General features: G+C 39.8%; 1 protein-coding gene across 1 annotated transcript in view; it reads right to left on the bottom strand.

Moving 5' to 3' along the window:
- Positions 1-2,241: 2,241 nt before the first annotated feature.
- lgr4 (leucine-rich repeat containing G protein-coupled receptor 4) overlaps positions 2,242-16,699 on the bottom strand; it is a 32,392-nt gene continuing 17,934 nt past the window's right edge. Inside the window, exons 5-18 of the mRNA XM_014026067.1 lie at positions 14,246-14,461; positions 11,574-11,645; positions 10,511-10,579; positions 10,230-10,301; positions 9,997-10,068; positions 9,833-9,901; positions 9,676-9,747; positions 9,457-9,522; positions 9,295-9,366; positions 8,154-8,225; positions 7,905-8,030; positions 7,137-7,234; positions 6,817-6,870; positions 2,242-5,718 (exon numbers count right to left, since the gene is read on the bottom strand). Coding sequence (XP_013881521.1) covers positions 4,313-5,718; positions 6,817-6,870; positions 7,137-7,234; positions 7,905-8,030; positions 8,154-8,225; positions 9,295-9,366; positions 9,457-9,522; positions 9,676-9,747; positions 9,833-9,901; positions 9,997-10,068; positions 10,230-10,301; positions 10,511-10,579; positions 11,574-11,645; positions 14,246-14,461 — 2,536 coding nt within the window. The 3' untranslated portion in view covers positions 2,242-4,312. The remainder of the gene's footprint in view (positions 5,719-6,816; positions 6,871-7,136; positions 7,235-7,904; positions 8,031-8,153; positions 8,226-9,294; positions 9,367-9,456; positions 9,523-9,675; positions 9,748-9,832; positions 9,902-9,996; positions 10,069-10,229; positions 10,302-10,510; positions 10,580-11,573; positions 11,646-14,245; positions 14,462-16,699) is intronic.

Raw genomic sequence — 16,699 nt, 5'->3', positions numbered from 1 at the left:
CCTGAAACAAAGCTGCKGTAATGCCTGAAGTGTGATGCATGATCCTAATGTGCCTTGTACAGCAGATCTGTGCGTGAGGGGGRAGGGGCAGTAGCTGGGATGCCTTTCCCTCGGAGAACATGTCAGCAGTGAAACACATGGCAGTTTTGGTCTCGTGCATCACTCAGCAGGTCTTTTTTGGATGCAGGAAATGTACATATTTCCTGTGGTTTGTTTCGATCAGTGTTCAGAAACAGACGGTCCTGCAGGGCCTCTCTGCAGCCTGGACAGCATTAAGAGGTGTTCATGATTTTGAAAAGTTTAACAGTAAAAACGCCTCGAAATAAAATTCTGCTTTAGGCCTCTTATAACCTCACTATTAACTACATTATTATAATGTTTTAGTTTGTTAGAAAAAAAAATCAGACATCGCTTTAAACATGTAGTCTTAAGAAAATACTTATTTACTAATGTAAATTTGCATCAACACATCACCTAAGTCCATTTGTTAGCAAAATCTCTCAGGAACCAATAGACAGAGCTGAACGATTTTTTTTTTTTTTTTTTTACAGAAATCACTGCATAGTTCATCTACAGGAGTTAGACAATGGAACTGAAACACCTGGTTTTAGACCATAACATCCCTTTCAGACAGCTTCCCCTTGCATCCACAGTTAATCCTGTTGGATGTGGCTGGTCCTTCTTGGTGGTATGCTGACATTACCCTGGATACTGTGGCTCTTGATACATCACAAAGACTTGCTGTCTTGGTCACAGATGTCAGCAATACGTGCACCAACAAGTTGTCCTCTTTTAAACTCTGGTATGTCACCCATAATGTTGTGTGCATTGCAATATTTTGAGCGAAACTGTGCTTTTACCCTGCTAATTGAACCTTCACACTCTGCTCTTACTGGTGCAATGTGCAATTAATGAAGGCTGGTCCAATTTAACCATGAAACCTCCCACACTAAAATGACAGGTGTTTCAYTTTCATTGTCTAACCKCTGTATATCCTAGCGCYGCCCTTGCCTTCCCACGCAGTTCCMCTCAATTCTAGTTTCCCMTCACTGCTCTGTCTGGGATTTCTCCCATAGAGAAGGATTTCTTCGGGAGCATTTCATTCGGGCCAATCAGAGAACAGAACGTCAATTTTCTGTGCAGTGTCTGCTAGTTAGTTTAGCATACGGCAGTGGAGGAAGTGAATGAAGCCAGTCCGTGTTGATAAGGCTTCCAAATTAAATTAAATTTGCTTAACAAAGCAGCAGCTCTCATTTACAATCATCTCATTCAGCTCGGCACTTCTCTCCTCTCAGTAGGGTTGTTTAAAGCGCACGTGATTTCCGGTTAGCTTCTTAGCTTAGCCTCCTTCACAGCGACATACGTCGTGGCCAACAGATCCAATCATTTTAAACTTCAGCAGAGGCCACGCCTCCAGCAAGAATCATTTCTCTATAGCTGAGAGTCCAGACCCTCGTACGAAGCAAAGTGAAGGACAAGGGTCTGGTTTTTACCAGGTTACTGTATAACTGACTTACTTCAGGAGCCAACCCTATAGCAACCGAAAACCAGAGTTTTGTTATAAAATTTGGTGTGGTAGTAGCAGAGAGTCATCTGCAAAATGTTCTTTATCACAGTGATCAAATCTTTACATATTTGGAGGGGGTGGGGGCTCATAGTTCAATTCTAGACTACAATCATTAACTATGTTACCTTCAGTTTGTATATTTAAGAACCTCCTTCCGTTTCATACACTCCCACTTCAGTGTGTCTTCACAACAATGCTTCAAGGGCAGGGGTGCTCTGTGGGGCGGGGCTCGGCRGAGGACTCAGCTCCAGGAGGTGGGAGGTGCTTTGGCCAAAACAGGCGGAGCTTTGTAGCAGCAGGCAATTAGGCAGCTCCGCCTGCAGAGTTGATTTCTCAAACATGAGTCAAACACTATTATAAAGTGATAAAACTCAAAAGTAAAACTTGCAACCCCTCTTTATAATCTGTTCAGTTTAATCAGCTATTTAGGATTTAATTCAAAATCAAGAGATTACAAAAAAGTTTCAAGAAACAGAGGAAATATTAAAGTTTTCTGAGTACCTCTGCATTGCTCAGTTATAGCTGGATGTAAAATCAGGCACTGAAAACTTTAAATATTCCTTTTGAAGTGATGCAGCAAAAWAGGCAAGAAGCTTCACAAATAACATGTCTCTGTGGTCTCAAACAGAGAAATGAAAATAAAGCTCATAAAACAGCTGCAAAAAACGCACCACTACGTCCATTCAATCTTTATTCATTCACAATTTAAGGAACTGATTTTCTACTTGAGCAGAGAAAAGAATGGGGATATTTGACACAAACAACTATACATAAAATTCTACTTAAACTGAAATTATCTGAAATCTTTTATATAATCTGCAGCTTTTGAATTTAAAAAAGAAAAAAAAAAAGAAGATTCATAGTTTAGGGTTTGGTTAAAAATAAAAATCACAGTATACAGTACATATTTTCCTCCCACATTTTGCGCATAACTAAAATGATTTACAGCCAAATAATTCAACATAAAGCCTGACAGAAATTTTTTTTAATTATTTTTTCTTTTTAAACAAAGCACTGCTGGCAGCCACTACAGTCATGGAGGTAGCTTCCTTGGTTAGCATCCCATTCTTAAGTCTGTTTTCTTTTCAAATAATTTACAAACAAGAAAAGAAAAAAAACAAAGTTTTGTACAGTTTTCAGCAGCTGGAGCATCAGGCGTCTGAATCAAAACTTTTTTTTTTTGGTTGATTTTAAAAACAATCGTGGACGCGACGCCGCGGTGAAAACAAAGCAGGTCGAAATTTTAAGTCTCAGAAACGTCTCCCCCGCATTGTCTGAATTCCTGAGCGCTCGGATGACGTGCACGCACATGCTCCGGAGGGTGTGACCACCTTAATGTGTGCAGTCATGCTTCAGCACACCAAACATCCGTCGGGCTTTTGTCACACCCAGTCTGACTCAGGTCCGCTCTCCACGGCCACGGTTACTCATCTTACAGGAGAAAAATGAGTTTCCAATGACAAAACTTATAACGAAACTAAAACCAAATTGAAAATAAACATAAAAATTTAACAAAATTTAAAAAATGCAGTGAATAATTAGAAAGTTGAACCTTATGTAATTGTTGAGTCTTATTTTCTCCATTTATTTTACCATCATGTTTACATTTAGAGTTACTAAAACAATAATTAAATTACACAAAGGAAAACCTACATTAAATGTGTCATGTGTAAACTAGATGCTGATTTATTCAGGATTATAAGTTTTAAAAACTGGAGATAAAACTTTCTTATAAGCAAAAATAAGAAAACATGTTTGAACACTGCCCACTTACCAATTGTGGTTTCCATTTGTGTCATTCATTTAAATAAATATATAATTTGCAGCTTTTTAGCATCTTTATAAATGAAGTTATTAATCTTTCTTATCTGAAAGCGTTTTTTAAAAAATGTTGGTTTGTTTTTACACTTTTGAGTACCTTTATTTGCGCTTCCAAATAATTTGTGAGACTTTTAGCTGGATTTGTTAAATTACAGTTTCGAAACATTTTGATCTGAATCAAACATGATGGAAAAACTAAGAATATAAGACTACCTTAACATCTAAAGATGACCTAATCCTGTACGCTTTACAAATAAATTAACAGATTTAGATTCTAATGCTTTGTGTGTACTGATCATTCAGAGGCCACCTTTTATACACCTGAAATCGTCTCCACCTGAACAATAAATAACGCGCCGAAACGACCATCGGCGGCTGTTGCTGAAACAGTGATGTCTGCTACTTTTATCACATTCTGAGTCTTAGAAACTTAAAGCAAAGACACGTTTATATAGAGCTAAACCTAACATTTCTGCAGCAGTTAGGATTAAAGTTGCCGTTAGGTTAGTTTGGTGAAAATCACCTGAATTTTACATTCTCACAAAATAATCTAGAGTGAATTTTACATCTGCTACATTTACATACATTAAAAAATKAAAATCAAAACATAAAATCAGTTGTGAAGGCTTAAAATTTGCTGGGAGGAGGGATCCATTTAAAAAGCTTATGAGTGAAGCGCTGAAGAGTGAAAGAGGCAGGCAGCACCGATGGAAGAGTCTGTGGAGCAGTTTGTAACATCGACACCTAAAGCTGCTCTAAAAGCCAAGTTCCCTTTAAACAACTGGTTAAACGTTCGTTGACAGTAATTAAAAATATAAGTGCTTGATGAATTGCAGGGTAGTTGGCACATTTTTTTTAGATATAAAAATATAGTTAATCTTGGAGAAACTAAATTCACATGACAAAAGAGGTCTGGAGGCCTCCTTAGTCCTTGACTCGAGGTATGTTGTATGAGTAGTGTACCAGAGGAAGTCCTCTGCTCTGGCAGAAGCAGGCTCTGCCACAGGCCTGGACCTGGTCCGAACTGTCTGACACAAACGAGTCCCCCTCGTCGGCGTACTCGGACTGAGCGGAGGGCGTGCTGCTGTCTGCCCAAAACCCCTTGGAGCGCTGGCAGGCTGCAGCTCCCTCCAGGAGGGTGGGACAGCTGTGAGACTTCACCAAATGTCTGCAGCCTGTGGAGGCTGAGGGGGAGGAGCAGGTCTGGGCACGCAGCGCCGCCTGGCACTGCTCGCATACCGTCTCCCCGCAGAGCTGCGAGTACGCGCCGCAGTCAAGGGTCAGGTAGGTGGAGGAGCCTTCGTCTGTGAGCTCCGAGCCCCCGCCGCCGTCATCGCAGGGGCTTTCAGTTCCAACTTTCGTCTCTCTGCTCAGAGCTCTGCGGCTGCGCAGCCTCAGCCAGTCCTCTCTGAAGGCCGGGCTGAAGAACACGTACAGCACCGGGTTCAGGCACGCAGGCAGCGGGAAGAAAATAAGAGTGACCGACTTGGCGATCTCCGGGCCGCCGGCCGCCGAGCCGGTCAGGAGAGGGGCGAAGGAGAACGCCGCCACGGGGCAGAAGAAGATGCAGTTGGTGAAGATGAGCCAGGCCACATGACGCAGGGCGCCGGTCTGACCCGGATCTGCCAGCTCCACCCGGCCGAGGCGGCAGTACAGCTGGGTGTACACGGRGGCAGTGAACAGGTAGGCCAGGGCGTTGAGCAGCACCAGAATGACCGTGATGCTCAGGGCTGGACTCTCACCACGAGCAAACGGCAGGCAGAGGGGAGACGAGGACTGGTTGCTGTAGGTGAGGAGAGGCAGGCAGGCCCCGGCGGCGGCCAGCAGTCCCAGGAGGCCTGCGGCCAGACCGATGCGTCGYTTTCCTCTCAAACATCTGCGGTGGCTGCTGCCATTCCTCCGGGGCGACATCACCGCTTTCCCCAGAATCATCTGCACGGCGATGCTCCGCTCCACAGCTGCCAGCGACAGCAGCAACACCGACCACTCCGACGAAAACACGGCCAGGGCTCCGGTGATCCGACAGCCCGGGCCCGTCTCCCACCACACCCCGAACTCGGCGAAGGATCCCCACGTGGCGGCGTCGAGCGCCGTCAGCACCCCGACATACAGGCCTGTGAGCAGGTTGGCCAGGGCCAGCAGGCCCATCAGCAGCCGGGCCGGAGACAGAGACGGGGTCAGGTAGAGCGAACGGCCTGCGGCTCGGTGAACGGAGGAGAAGGTGGCCACCAGCACCAGGCTGTTAAAAACCAGTGACACCAGGCAGATGAACCAAACTGTCAGGCGAATCATCCAGTTACCCAGGAGGTGCTCGCAGGGCTTAAAGGCTCCTGATGGGAGAAACAGTGAGACCATTTAGGATCATCTCAAATCACCAGTTAACACACAGACACTTCCAAGCTTTAAAGGGATCCATGATTAGTTGTAACATTAGACTTTATTTAATAAACATATATATTATCTGTAAAATAAAGACTGTAAAAATACTGCAGGCTGTTTAGTTTTTATCATTTTTAAACTTAAAGTTTACAAATATATTAAACGGACGGGGCCATTTTATTTACACACAAAGCATTCTGGGTAAATGATGACGTGGATAGGTCATCGGTGCAAGGCTGTTAGCGAGCTATATCCACCCTGAAGGTTAATCTTGGATAATATCTGATGATTGGCTGTTTTAAATGAAACCAGAGAGCGTTGACAGAGAGGAGAAGGTAGAAATGACTCAGCCTGTAACTGAAAATATAGATGGAGGACAACAGAGCTGCTTCATGGAAGAAGAACCTCAGCTTAGCCTGTTAGCTTTAGCATTAGCCCTGATGCTATCACCATACATATGTATTAGCTCAGCGCTACACATTCTCCTCTCAGCACTGAGGTCCTCCATCCACATGACAGAGAGGGGAATGCAAAAATGACTCAGTCTGCAACTGAAAATACGGATGGAGGACCTCAGTTTAGATTGTTTGTCACTCTAGCGCCAAGCTAATACTTATAAGACAATAAGTTGTCGGCGCTAAAGCCAACAGGCTAAACTGAGTTTCTTCCATGAAGCAGCTCTGTTGTCCTCCATCCATATTTTCAGTTCCAGGCTGAGTCATTTCTACCTTCTCCTCTCTGTCAACGCTCTCTGGTTTCATTTAAAAGAGCCAATCGTCAGATGTTGTCCAAGATTAACCTTCAGGGTGGATATAGCTCGCTAGCAGCCTCGCACCGAGGACCTATCCACGTCATCATTTACCCAGAATGCTTTGCGTGTACATAAAATGGCTCCATCTGTGTAATATATTTTTAAACTTAAGTTTAAAAATGATAAAAACTGAACATCCTACAGTATTTTTACAGTCTTTATTTTACAGTTAAAATATGTTTATTAACTAAAATCTAATGTTACAACTAATCACGGATCTCTTTAATTAGTTGTTTACCTGGTGAAGGAGAGCAGTGCAAAACCATCAAGACTGGTTCCGACTCCTCTCCACCTAAAAAAAGACATTTAAAAGAAATATGTTACACAGCCAAAACACAAAAAAATACACTTCCTGTTATTGTTTGTGTTCTAAAACTGTAAATAACTACAAATAATTGTTACATGATAAAGTCATCCAGTAAAACAATTGCTTCCATTTTTTTAAATTTAAGCTAGAGAGACAGTTTGTGAGTCTGCTCTCTGAGAAAACACAAGTTAACATGTCAGCTGCTCAGATCCAAGAAAAGATTGGCCACTGGAGCATTGGAGCACTCGCACCTGAGTATTTCTTCATGTGAGTGTCCTCAGATAACCTCGGCAGTGACTCACAGCCAACAAACGCGCAGCACTGGTAGGCGTACGGGACAGAGATGGACCTACAAAAACACGACAATCATTTCAGAGTGGCCGTCAAAGTCCAGCTGGGGTCGGCTGCATTTATTGTGTCTGCAAATATTTGGCTTTTCTGCAGGTTTTTCAGAGGAATGCTTTCCATCGTGGGACAACAACTGGACACAAAACAGATTTGTCTGGTTTTCTCATTAAACTGGAACAGAGTTTTATTGTCAACAACAGCTTAACTGCTTGAGTTTTAGGCAGTGTTCTCTGCAGCAGTGTTTTGGAGTTCTTGCTGCGTTTTGTCAGTTCGTCAACAAAATCATCACCATAACTTTATCAAAACTATTTTTACGTTTAACAAATAATCTAATGCATTTAACATAAAGATATGAGAAAAGTGCAGAATTTTTTTTCTTCTTTTCATATTGATTCTGAAAATACGAACAAAATGCTGCCTTGCACAACAGTTTTAAAYGAAAAATCTTGTGATCTAGTTGGATTATGTGTTGGAGACAACTCTCAGCTACTACCACACCAAACCAAGCTCAGTGTCTGTAAACTTGTTCAACGATCACTTACTGAGTTTCATTCAAATCTGCCCACTGGTTCGTAAGATATTTTTGCTAACAGAGGTGCAGTTTTGCCYGTAAATATAATAGTGGAAGCAAACAAACAAAAACAACAGGAAGGAGGAGGAGAATGGCACACCTGAGCTTTGGGAGGTTTTTTGCAGGGAGCACATTTTTCATCTGTGGGTTCCCTGAAAGTTTCAGCTGACTGACGGAGCTCAGCCCGGCTGTTGGAATCCCAGACAGCGAGTTCATGCTCAGGTCTCTACAAAAACGGTTCACACAGGAACAGTTAGGAGTTGTGTCCAACAGAAAAAAATAAATAATAATAATAAAAAAGCTTTAGCGGGAGTTTTAAATTTATTTTAGCATAAAATGTCCGACTTACAGGTTAGTGAGAGCTGAGAGGGTGAGGAAAGCGTCTTTGTGGATAACGCGAATTTCATTTCTGCTCAGGTCTCTGTAAGAAAAAAAACCTCAATGACATCACAATCCTGAAATAAAATGGACTGCTTTTACCACATTTATTTAATCAGGACAGTGCACATTAATGAACAGTGTTATACTTCTGTATAAATGAGCCAGATTATAGCCTAGTTGCTAATTTACATCTGTAGTCCAGAGGCAGGAAGACAAAACAACACAAGTTCACAATACACAATATCAAGCAAAGCACACAGAAACATGTTCAGATAAATGTCATTACAACTAGGGTTGGGCAATATTGGCAAAACATTATTCACGATTAATTGTGGTATTTAGCCGATAACGATTAATATGACTATTAATCCCCTGGAATCCCTGGATGCCTCATATCCTCGTCACATGACTAATTTAAATCACTTTAGTGGGAAAGATTTGCTGTCCGTAAAAAATATGTTCCAAATTGTGTCAAAATACAAGCTAAATGAATTTTTTTATTGTGTCGACAGATCAAGTAAAACCTGAGTTTTGATTAATAAATTACACAACTTAAAAAAAATGCTTTTCTTATTTGAAGTAGAGAGGAGCATCAGGTGGACTGACCAGGGAAATCTCCAGTCTGCCTGCCTGCTGGCATTAATCGGATTAATCGTCATGTGCCAAAAAATAATCCATTAAAGTTTTTCTGACGATTAATTGCACACGATACGATTTTGCACAACCCCAATTACAACAATAAAACTAATCAACAAGAATACATGACTGGGAACGTTTAAGAGACTGTTTAAGGTGCTTTTTAAATGTGCAATAATTGGGACATTCCCTTACGTTTGTTGGGACACTGTTCCAAAAGGAGCTGGTGCTAAAACCTGTCAGTCATTAGTTTAATGTAGGTAGAAATTGGAGGAGGAGCTAATCCATTAAGAACTTTGTAAATTTAAACAACTATTGTTGAAATGAATTTTTTTTTTTTTTCAAAATTGAGCATATTGTAGTTTTCCAAAAAGTTACACTGATGGAATGACAGAGGCTTTTGATTAAAGCTTTTTTAAATAACATTTCTATTGGTTTTAAAGTGGTGAGTCTGTGCCACTGAGAGGACTCACAGCAACCGGAGAGCAGAGAGACCTTGGAACGTGTCCCTGTCGATTTGTTGAATGCGGTTGTGCTGAACGCTTCTGTGGGTTTCAAGGAGAATTTTGAAGATTAGAAACGAGCATCTTTTTACACGACATCGTTACTTTTATCTGCAGTGACTCAACACTCACATCTCCTGCAGCAGGTTGCAGCCCTGGAAGGAAGGCAACTGTTTGATCTCGTTGTAGGAGAGATCACTGAAAACAAAAACAAAAACAGAAAGAGTCAATGATCCATTTTAAAGCATGGGTTTAACAGTGAACAAACAGTGATAATAAAAAAAATCATCTGAAATTCACGGACACCAAGGTACAAGCCCTGAAGGTAACGAAAACAAGAAAGTCTCTCACAGCGTCCGGAGTAACTTCAGATCCTCACACAAATCGGTGGGTATGGATGATATTTTGGTTCCTGAGAGGGTCCTAGAGATTTAAAGAAATCTTACTTTGTCAGATACACAACAACAACGAGCCGGAGTAAAAAGATGCAGAACACTCTTTCACTCACAGACTCTCGAGGTTATTAGTCGACGTAAGGATGGGGAATTCCTCCATCAAACTGGCTCCACGCAGCATCCTGAAACAAATTAAACAAGTCAAAGACGTTTCTTGTAAACGCCACAGGGTGAGCTGGTGACGATGCAGATACTGAACCCCGGCAGTGGGACTTACAGGGAGTGCAGGTCCGACAGGTTCTGGAAAGCCGAGGCTCCCACAAACGACAGGGGGTTGTCATAAAAGTGTCTGAGGGGGGGCGGCAGGAACACAGGAAGCGTAACAGAAAATAAATCAGTGAGTGAGTATGGCACCATCTTCTGGAAATTTACTCTGAAGTCTTAAACTTGTGTCCTTCAAAAGACACGATTCTGGATATAAACTTGTACAGGGTGAGAGTTTGAGCTTACATGGTTCGTAGCAGAGGGTTGTAATGAAAAGCCCCTTCAGGAATGGAAGCAATATTATTGCTGTGAAACCCGCTGAAAGGAGAACGTCAAAGCAATTCAGTTGAGCTTAAGTATGATTGATTTACGAGTTCAAGTGACAAAACTAGAAACACAAATGTTCCATGTTAATATTAAAATTTTAAACTGACTTAAATGTAAAAAWAAATAAATAAATCAATCAGACATGTCTCATTTTTGTCACTGTAACAGCTTTTGGCTTCAGCGGCAGCAGAAATACTCACAGCTCCTTCAGTTTGGGCAAAGCCTCTATCGCTTTGGGAAACTCCATCAGGTTGTTGAAGTTAAGATCTCTAAACAGAAAAAGGGACACAGGAAGTGAGTGTGGTTGTCTTACGGTCTGAAATAAACCGTTTCCACTAATTACCCTACCCAACAAAATCTGCTTGTTTGCCTGCTTATAAGCAAAATTGAGCATAAACTATACAGTCACATTTCAGCAGCTGAGAGGTGGATCGTGGGAAAAGGAAGAACTCATTACACTCTGATGTGGATTCAGATTGCTTTTAAAGCTTTTCTGAATGTATTTACTCATTAATACATTTAAAAAAACAAACAAATAGGTTTTCTACTCAAAACGTGACAAAAAACACTATTAATCAGACTTTGAATTGTTATATGCATCAGCTGCAATTACCAAAGGATCAACACAAAAAGTACAATCAGGTTTCCTTTTTTTTCCCTTTTATTTTTTTATAAGCCACAATCAGGTTTCTTAAAGTGAATAAAAAAATAGAACATTTGATGTTGCTGTGTGATAGTCTCAGTTTGGCATCTTTTTTAACTGTCAGGGGTATAATTACATCTTCTTAAAGCAGCCACTTCATGGAGAAAAGACCAGTTTCTTAGTAAACCTATAATCAGTTAAATTATGAATATTTGGATGCCAAAAATCAATGAAAAAAAACTACATTTCATTACATGCTTGTGCTTAAAAAACATCACAGAAAAATTAATCAGAGGAAAAAAAAGGAGGTTTGAAAGCTGAAGCAGGTCATTTCTATGAAGGTCTGCCCCGTTAGGTAAGATTGTTAGGAAAAGATTATCCACGGCTGTGTGTCAGTAGGAAGTGAGCAGTGGGAGGGCAGATTTGATAAGATGTACTTTGCTCTATTTATCCTAGAGCAATTAAAGGAGGAAGTGGACACACAATGATGTCTGGAGGACTGGAACGGAGGAGCTGGGTGGAGGAGCTGTCTTCACGCAGAAACAAGAACCCAAACAGACTCGGGACGATGCACGAACTCGTGCGAGTTTGCAAAAATTCTGAATAAGTTGTGGACTTACAGGGTCTCCAGGTTCACCAGTCCAGCAAAACAGTTGGCTCCGATCTCCTTGATTCTGTTGTTGTGAAGATGCCTTAAAAAAAAAGTAGGTAAATCTGTGAGAATTTTAAACTTGGGCAGATTTTATTTCATCATGAGCCTAAACCAACATTTGATCTCGTACAACTTTTTCCATTAAAAAAAGTGTTTGAATACAGAGCTTGTTTCATGAATCAGACGTCTGAGCAGTCTGTATTTACGCAGCAGGACTGAGCTGACTAATAATTTTGGGTCTTTTTTCCTGTTTATTCTGACATGTTTATACTAACTGTGCACCCTTACCGCTCAGTGTGCACGTGTGCAAATTTCCAAAAGCAATGACTAGCTTGGYGAAAAAAAAGGAACTCTGATTCTCAGGCGAGCTTCTGATGGGGAAGATTTAAGCTTTTCCCTTGATACATAAAACAACACAAACTTAATTTTATATCACTGTTTGGAATTAAAAAAAAAAAACCTTTTTCCTCAAATAATTCATTAACGTTCAGACTGAAACCCCATCGCCACATTCCACTTCTGAAAAGCCTGGAAGAAAAACACAGCAGGCTTTGAGCAGCAACGTGTTTTGTTGACTTATTGATGACAAGCTGTGGAAATAAATATTACATTGTGTTTGTGTTGGGAAGCTGATTTGTAGTGGCTTTGAACATGTATTCAGAGCTGAAGCTCAGCAAAAGGATTTCTTTTTTTTCCAGTTTTAATTTGTTTTGACATTTTTTGTTTGTCATTATGACAAACCAAAGAGTTACAGCTTTCTTACTGCAGATGTGAGCACAGAGACACTCACTAACAAGAATTTACCCCAAAGACAWGCTGACTCATTTAAAACCCATTCACATATTATCTCTGGGAGAAATCAGGGATTTTTAATGAAATAACCTCCTGATCTTCCCAGTCGCCAAAATATTTTTCCTATTTTAACTGCTACAACCAGCTCAGATTAAATATTTAAATGTTCTGACTCAACAGGTGAATTAACCAATAATAAACTTGAGGTTTCGTTTGAAAAACTCATAAAAAGTCTTGGACTTTTCAATAAATATTCCAATTTATTGGCATTAGGATAAAACTTCAACAGAAACCTAAATAATAATAAAGTGTAAATAAAAAAAAACTAATCAATGCTTCTCTTTTAGTGTGGTGTCGAAGCATGAATCTGCATTGTTTAGAGCCTTTGGTTGGAATTATATTATTTTTTATGTAAATACCTCTCCAGCAGAAACGTTTCCATCATCATAAAAACTTTACAACCCTAACGGCTGAACTGAGTTGTGGCACACCGCAGGGCTCAGTCCTAAGCCCCAACATGATTTTCTATTTACAAGCCAAGTCAAAACCTATAATGTACATTACAACCTTTATTTTGTTAATGCTCAGTTGTGACAACTGATAAAATGTAAATTCAACAGCTATTTATTGAAAAAAAAGTTGCACAGCCTTAAAATCAGTTTTATACAAATCAACCAAAACATGTCCCCAATAACRGCAGGTCCCATAAACCTTTCTTCGAGATTTTCTTTTTGGAACAGCTTCACGTAAATGATGGGTTTTGAATTATTGTGTAGCCCACAAACATTCAACAGACCCCACATTAAAGCCTGACAAGAAAGATTCATGTTTTGCGTTTTAAATTTATACTAGCTGATATCGTGTTTTTATACAAATACGGTATTTAGCCACTACTATACTATACAACTTCACAACAAACATTTTGACAACAATGTGGATAATTTTATCTATAATTACAATCATGTAACTATAATCAATGTTCTGAGTTTGTTTATATTTTTTATGAGGTGTTCTAATCTATTCTGTTTAAAGACTAAGCTTTACCTGAAAATGTAAACAGTTGAATTGTTTCGTCTCTATAGCTGTTTCCATCCAATTCTAATTTGAATTTTGAGTGAATTTTTAAAATTTTGCAAAAAAGGAAAAAACAAACAAGTGCAAATCAGARGTGTTTCCATCAACTGGCTTGAAGCGAATCAGTTACGTCAGACGCATGTGTGTAGTGAACAGGAAGTAGAAGTCGCATCTCAGGAAAATGGAGAGAAGTTATCAGGAACGTGTTGCTACTATCAGGAAAGTTGTAATTATTCTGTCATCAACTAGTTTTGGCGATTTTACATGCGGTCTGGAGATGTAAAGAAAAATGCAATTTTTTTTCACGTTACGGGAATAACTGAGAATACACCGACAGCGGGAGGAGGGTCCAGCTGCAGTCGCTCTGGTACCAGTACCGGTAGCGAACAGACAGTGAGAACAGCTGATCAACATGTGAGGTAAATGTTCGCTACGTCAGAACTTATTCGACAAACTTGTTTCCATCTTTCCTTTTGCGCATTAACTCTTTTTCCAAAAAAAAAACACCTCAAGCGAGCGTATCAACTTTTATGCGAATTAGAGGAAGTTTGTTCGAATCATGCCGTTTCCATTCACCTTTTCTGATGTGATACTTCAAAATGTGCATTAAAAAACCTTGCTGTAAACACAGCTTATAACGCTCTGAAACTGCTCTGCACTGTGGCACAGGTTAAACTAGTCAGAAATACAAATAAAAACACAATGTTAACATTCAGTGCTCCTGATTAGATTTCCATTCTGAACGACAATTAGCAGAGGCTTCGTTTGACTTACAGCACAACTAGACTCGTGAGGTTTGCAAAGGCGTTGTCTGGTATGTACAGGATGCGGTTAAGTGCCAGTGTCAGGGCTTGAAGGTTTTCTTGGTGTCTTAAAGAACTGACGGGGACGTCAGTCAGGTGGTTATCATCCAGCCAAAGGTGGCGCAGTTGCTGTAGGCCTTCAAAGCTGTCTTCTGGAACTGTTTGAATGTGGTTTGCATCCAGGCGACTATAGAAACAAGAAAAAGGGGGGAAATTCCTGGATTAACCATTTGTATATGAAACTGACATGATCAGCACTGAAGCAGTGCTTCATGCCTGTAATCCCAGTCCTACATTGTCATACATGGTTACAAATATTTTGAATCTTATAACAAATAAAGATCTTTTACTGTTTACCAAATTCATTTAGTGTATTGAAGACAGGCGGTGCATTTGTGGACTGAGGAAATCTTAACACTAAGACCAGAAAAACTCTTATCGTTCTCATTTTACCTAAACTGACATTTTTTACATCATAGTAACAAAAACTGCCTCACAATGATACCTTACCAAATTTTATACAACCCAAGAAGCTCCAGTTTTATTTTTATAAACACAGTTTAGACCACATTCAAAACCAAGCTAATTTTTGGGGCCTTTGCACCATATTTCACCCATGTTAAAATAATAATAATAATAATAATAATAATAATAATAATAATAATAATAATAATAATAATAATAATAATAATAATAATAATAATAATAATAATAATAATAATAATAATAATAATAATAACAACCCTATTTGTAGATTGTAAACTGACTGATTATTATATCTTAATATTGCAAAGTACGGAGTAACAAAAAGACACAGCAAATATCTTGAATAGCCCATTTTATTCAATACATAAATACAGTTTAATACTTGAGATAATTAACTCTAAAAAATTAAATTCTGAGGAAAATTAATCAGGGATGCAATTTAGTTTTGTTTTGTTACTTTAAATGGATAAATTTAATTAAGAGGATGAGTAAATTCTGATCACAGAGTTTTGGGGATATAAAAAAATGTTATGAATGCATCTGTGTTCTTTTCACTTTCACCAAGCCGTTTTGTCCTGCTATCCTCCCTAACTGAGCGTCTCACCCTCCCTCAAAATTCCTCAAGTGTCTGCGCTAGAAGAAAAACAATCTTGATTGACATTCAGCTCTCTAAGGCTTAATACAAATCAAGTTCTTTCTCAGCTGTAGCATTATCCTTCAGCTACAGACTTAAAAATCCTCACGGACAAAAATCGTTAAACAAGACGGAAAAGAGGCACAAAAGGAGATCGAAGAACAAAAAATGAAGGCAGCTGGATTCGTTACCCTTTAAAACTCTGCCCAGCTCAAAGTGGAGAGGTGACAGAAGTAAAGCGAAGAGCTTCAAACGCAGAATGATAATATTAAAACTTGGGGACAAACAGTGGTGGAAACTGCTCCAAGTAGAAACAATCTCCTGGGGACACCTACTTTATAGACCCTGGTGCAAAATACACAATTAAATCCATGTTTTTTGCACTTGTAGTAAAATGGTTGTAGTAATGCAGTTACAGATTTAAGTACAAGCAGTTTAGACCAACATGATTGACTGCTGAGACAGCAGTGACACTAAATGCAAAGGTTTAACAAGAACATGAACCCGTTTACAAAAACAACTTGCAAGAAGATTTTCATCACAAAGACTGTACAGACAAGCTAACTATCAGCAAAGAGTTGCTCTCGAGGTCAGTACTAACACCCCGAGGTTTGAAAGGTGCAATAATTACTGTTAAAACCTGTAATAATTATAGTAATTTGGGTGCCGGATGGAGGATTCACCAGGAATACAAAGCTCAAATTATTGGGCAAACTATATAAACGTTCCTCCAACAACAGCTGCAGCACTTCACCAGTGGGAATCGTAGAATGTTACAAGGGGGGAAAAGCCAAAGATTTCCAATAAAAGGCTACGTTCACACTGCAGGCAAATCCAACCCAAATCCGATTTTTTTGACCCATCTGACTCATATCCGATTTTTTTATGACAGTCTGAACGCGACAAATCCGATTTTTTCAAATCCGACCCAGGCCGTTTCAGTATGTGGTTTTAAATCGGATACATATCTGATGTTTTCAAAGTGACTGCAGTGTGAACGCTCATGTCACATTCATCTGACTTTTTCATCAGGAGGAGGGGGTGAAAGATCGATAAGACGCTAACTTAAAGTCCAGTTGCTTCATCTTTTTACTTTTCATTTTCCACGTAGATAGTATGATAATAACGATGTCCAGCCTGGGTCGGGAGCGTATCGATCCTAAAGTTAACTACTCGGCCGATGCTTTTTTCCAGCTCGTAGTTTCGTTAAAAAAAAAAAGCTTCACTGGAGCATCCCGGTCAGAGGCAGGTTCATATACACTGTAAACACTGAACTAAAGAAGCATGTCAGATAATTATTTAATC

This window comes from Austrofundulus limnaeus, unplaced genomic scaffold, assembly GCF_001266775.1.
Source record: "Austrofundulus limnaeus strain Quisiro unplaced genomic scaffold, Austrofundulus_limnaeus-1.0 Scaffold5, whole genome shotgun sequence".
NCBI lineage: Eukaryota > Metazoa > Chordata > Actinopteri > Cyprinodontiformes > Rivulidae > Austrofundulus > Austrofundulus limnaeus.
Note: the sequence above shows the minus strand (reverse complement) of the source record. Positions and strands in the feature narration are given on the sequence as shown.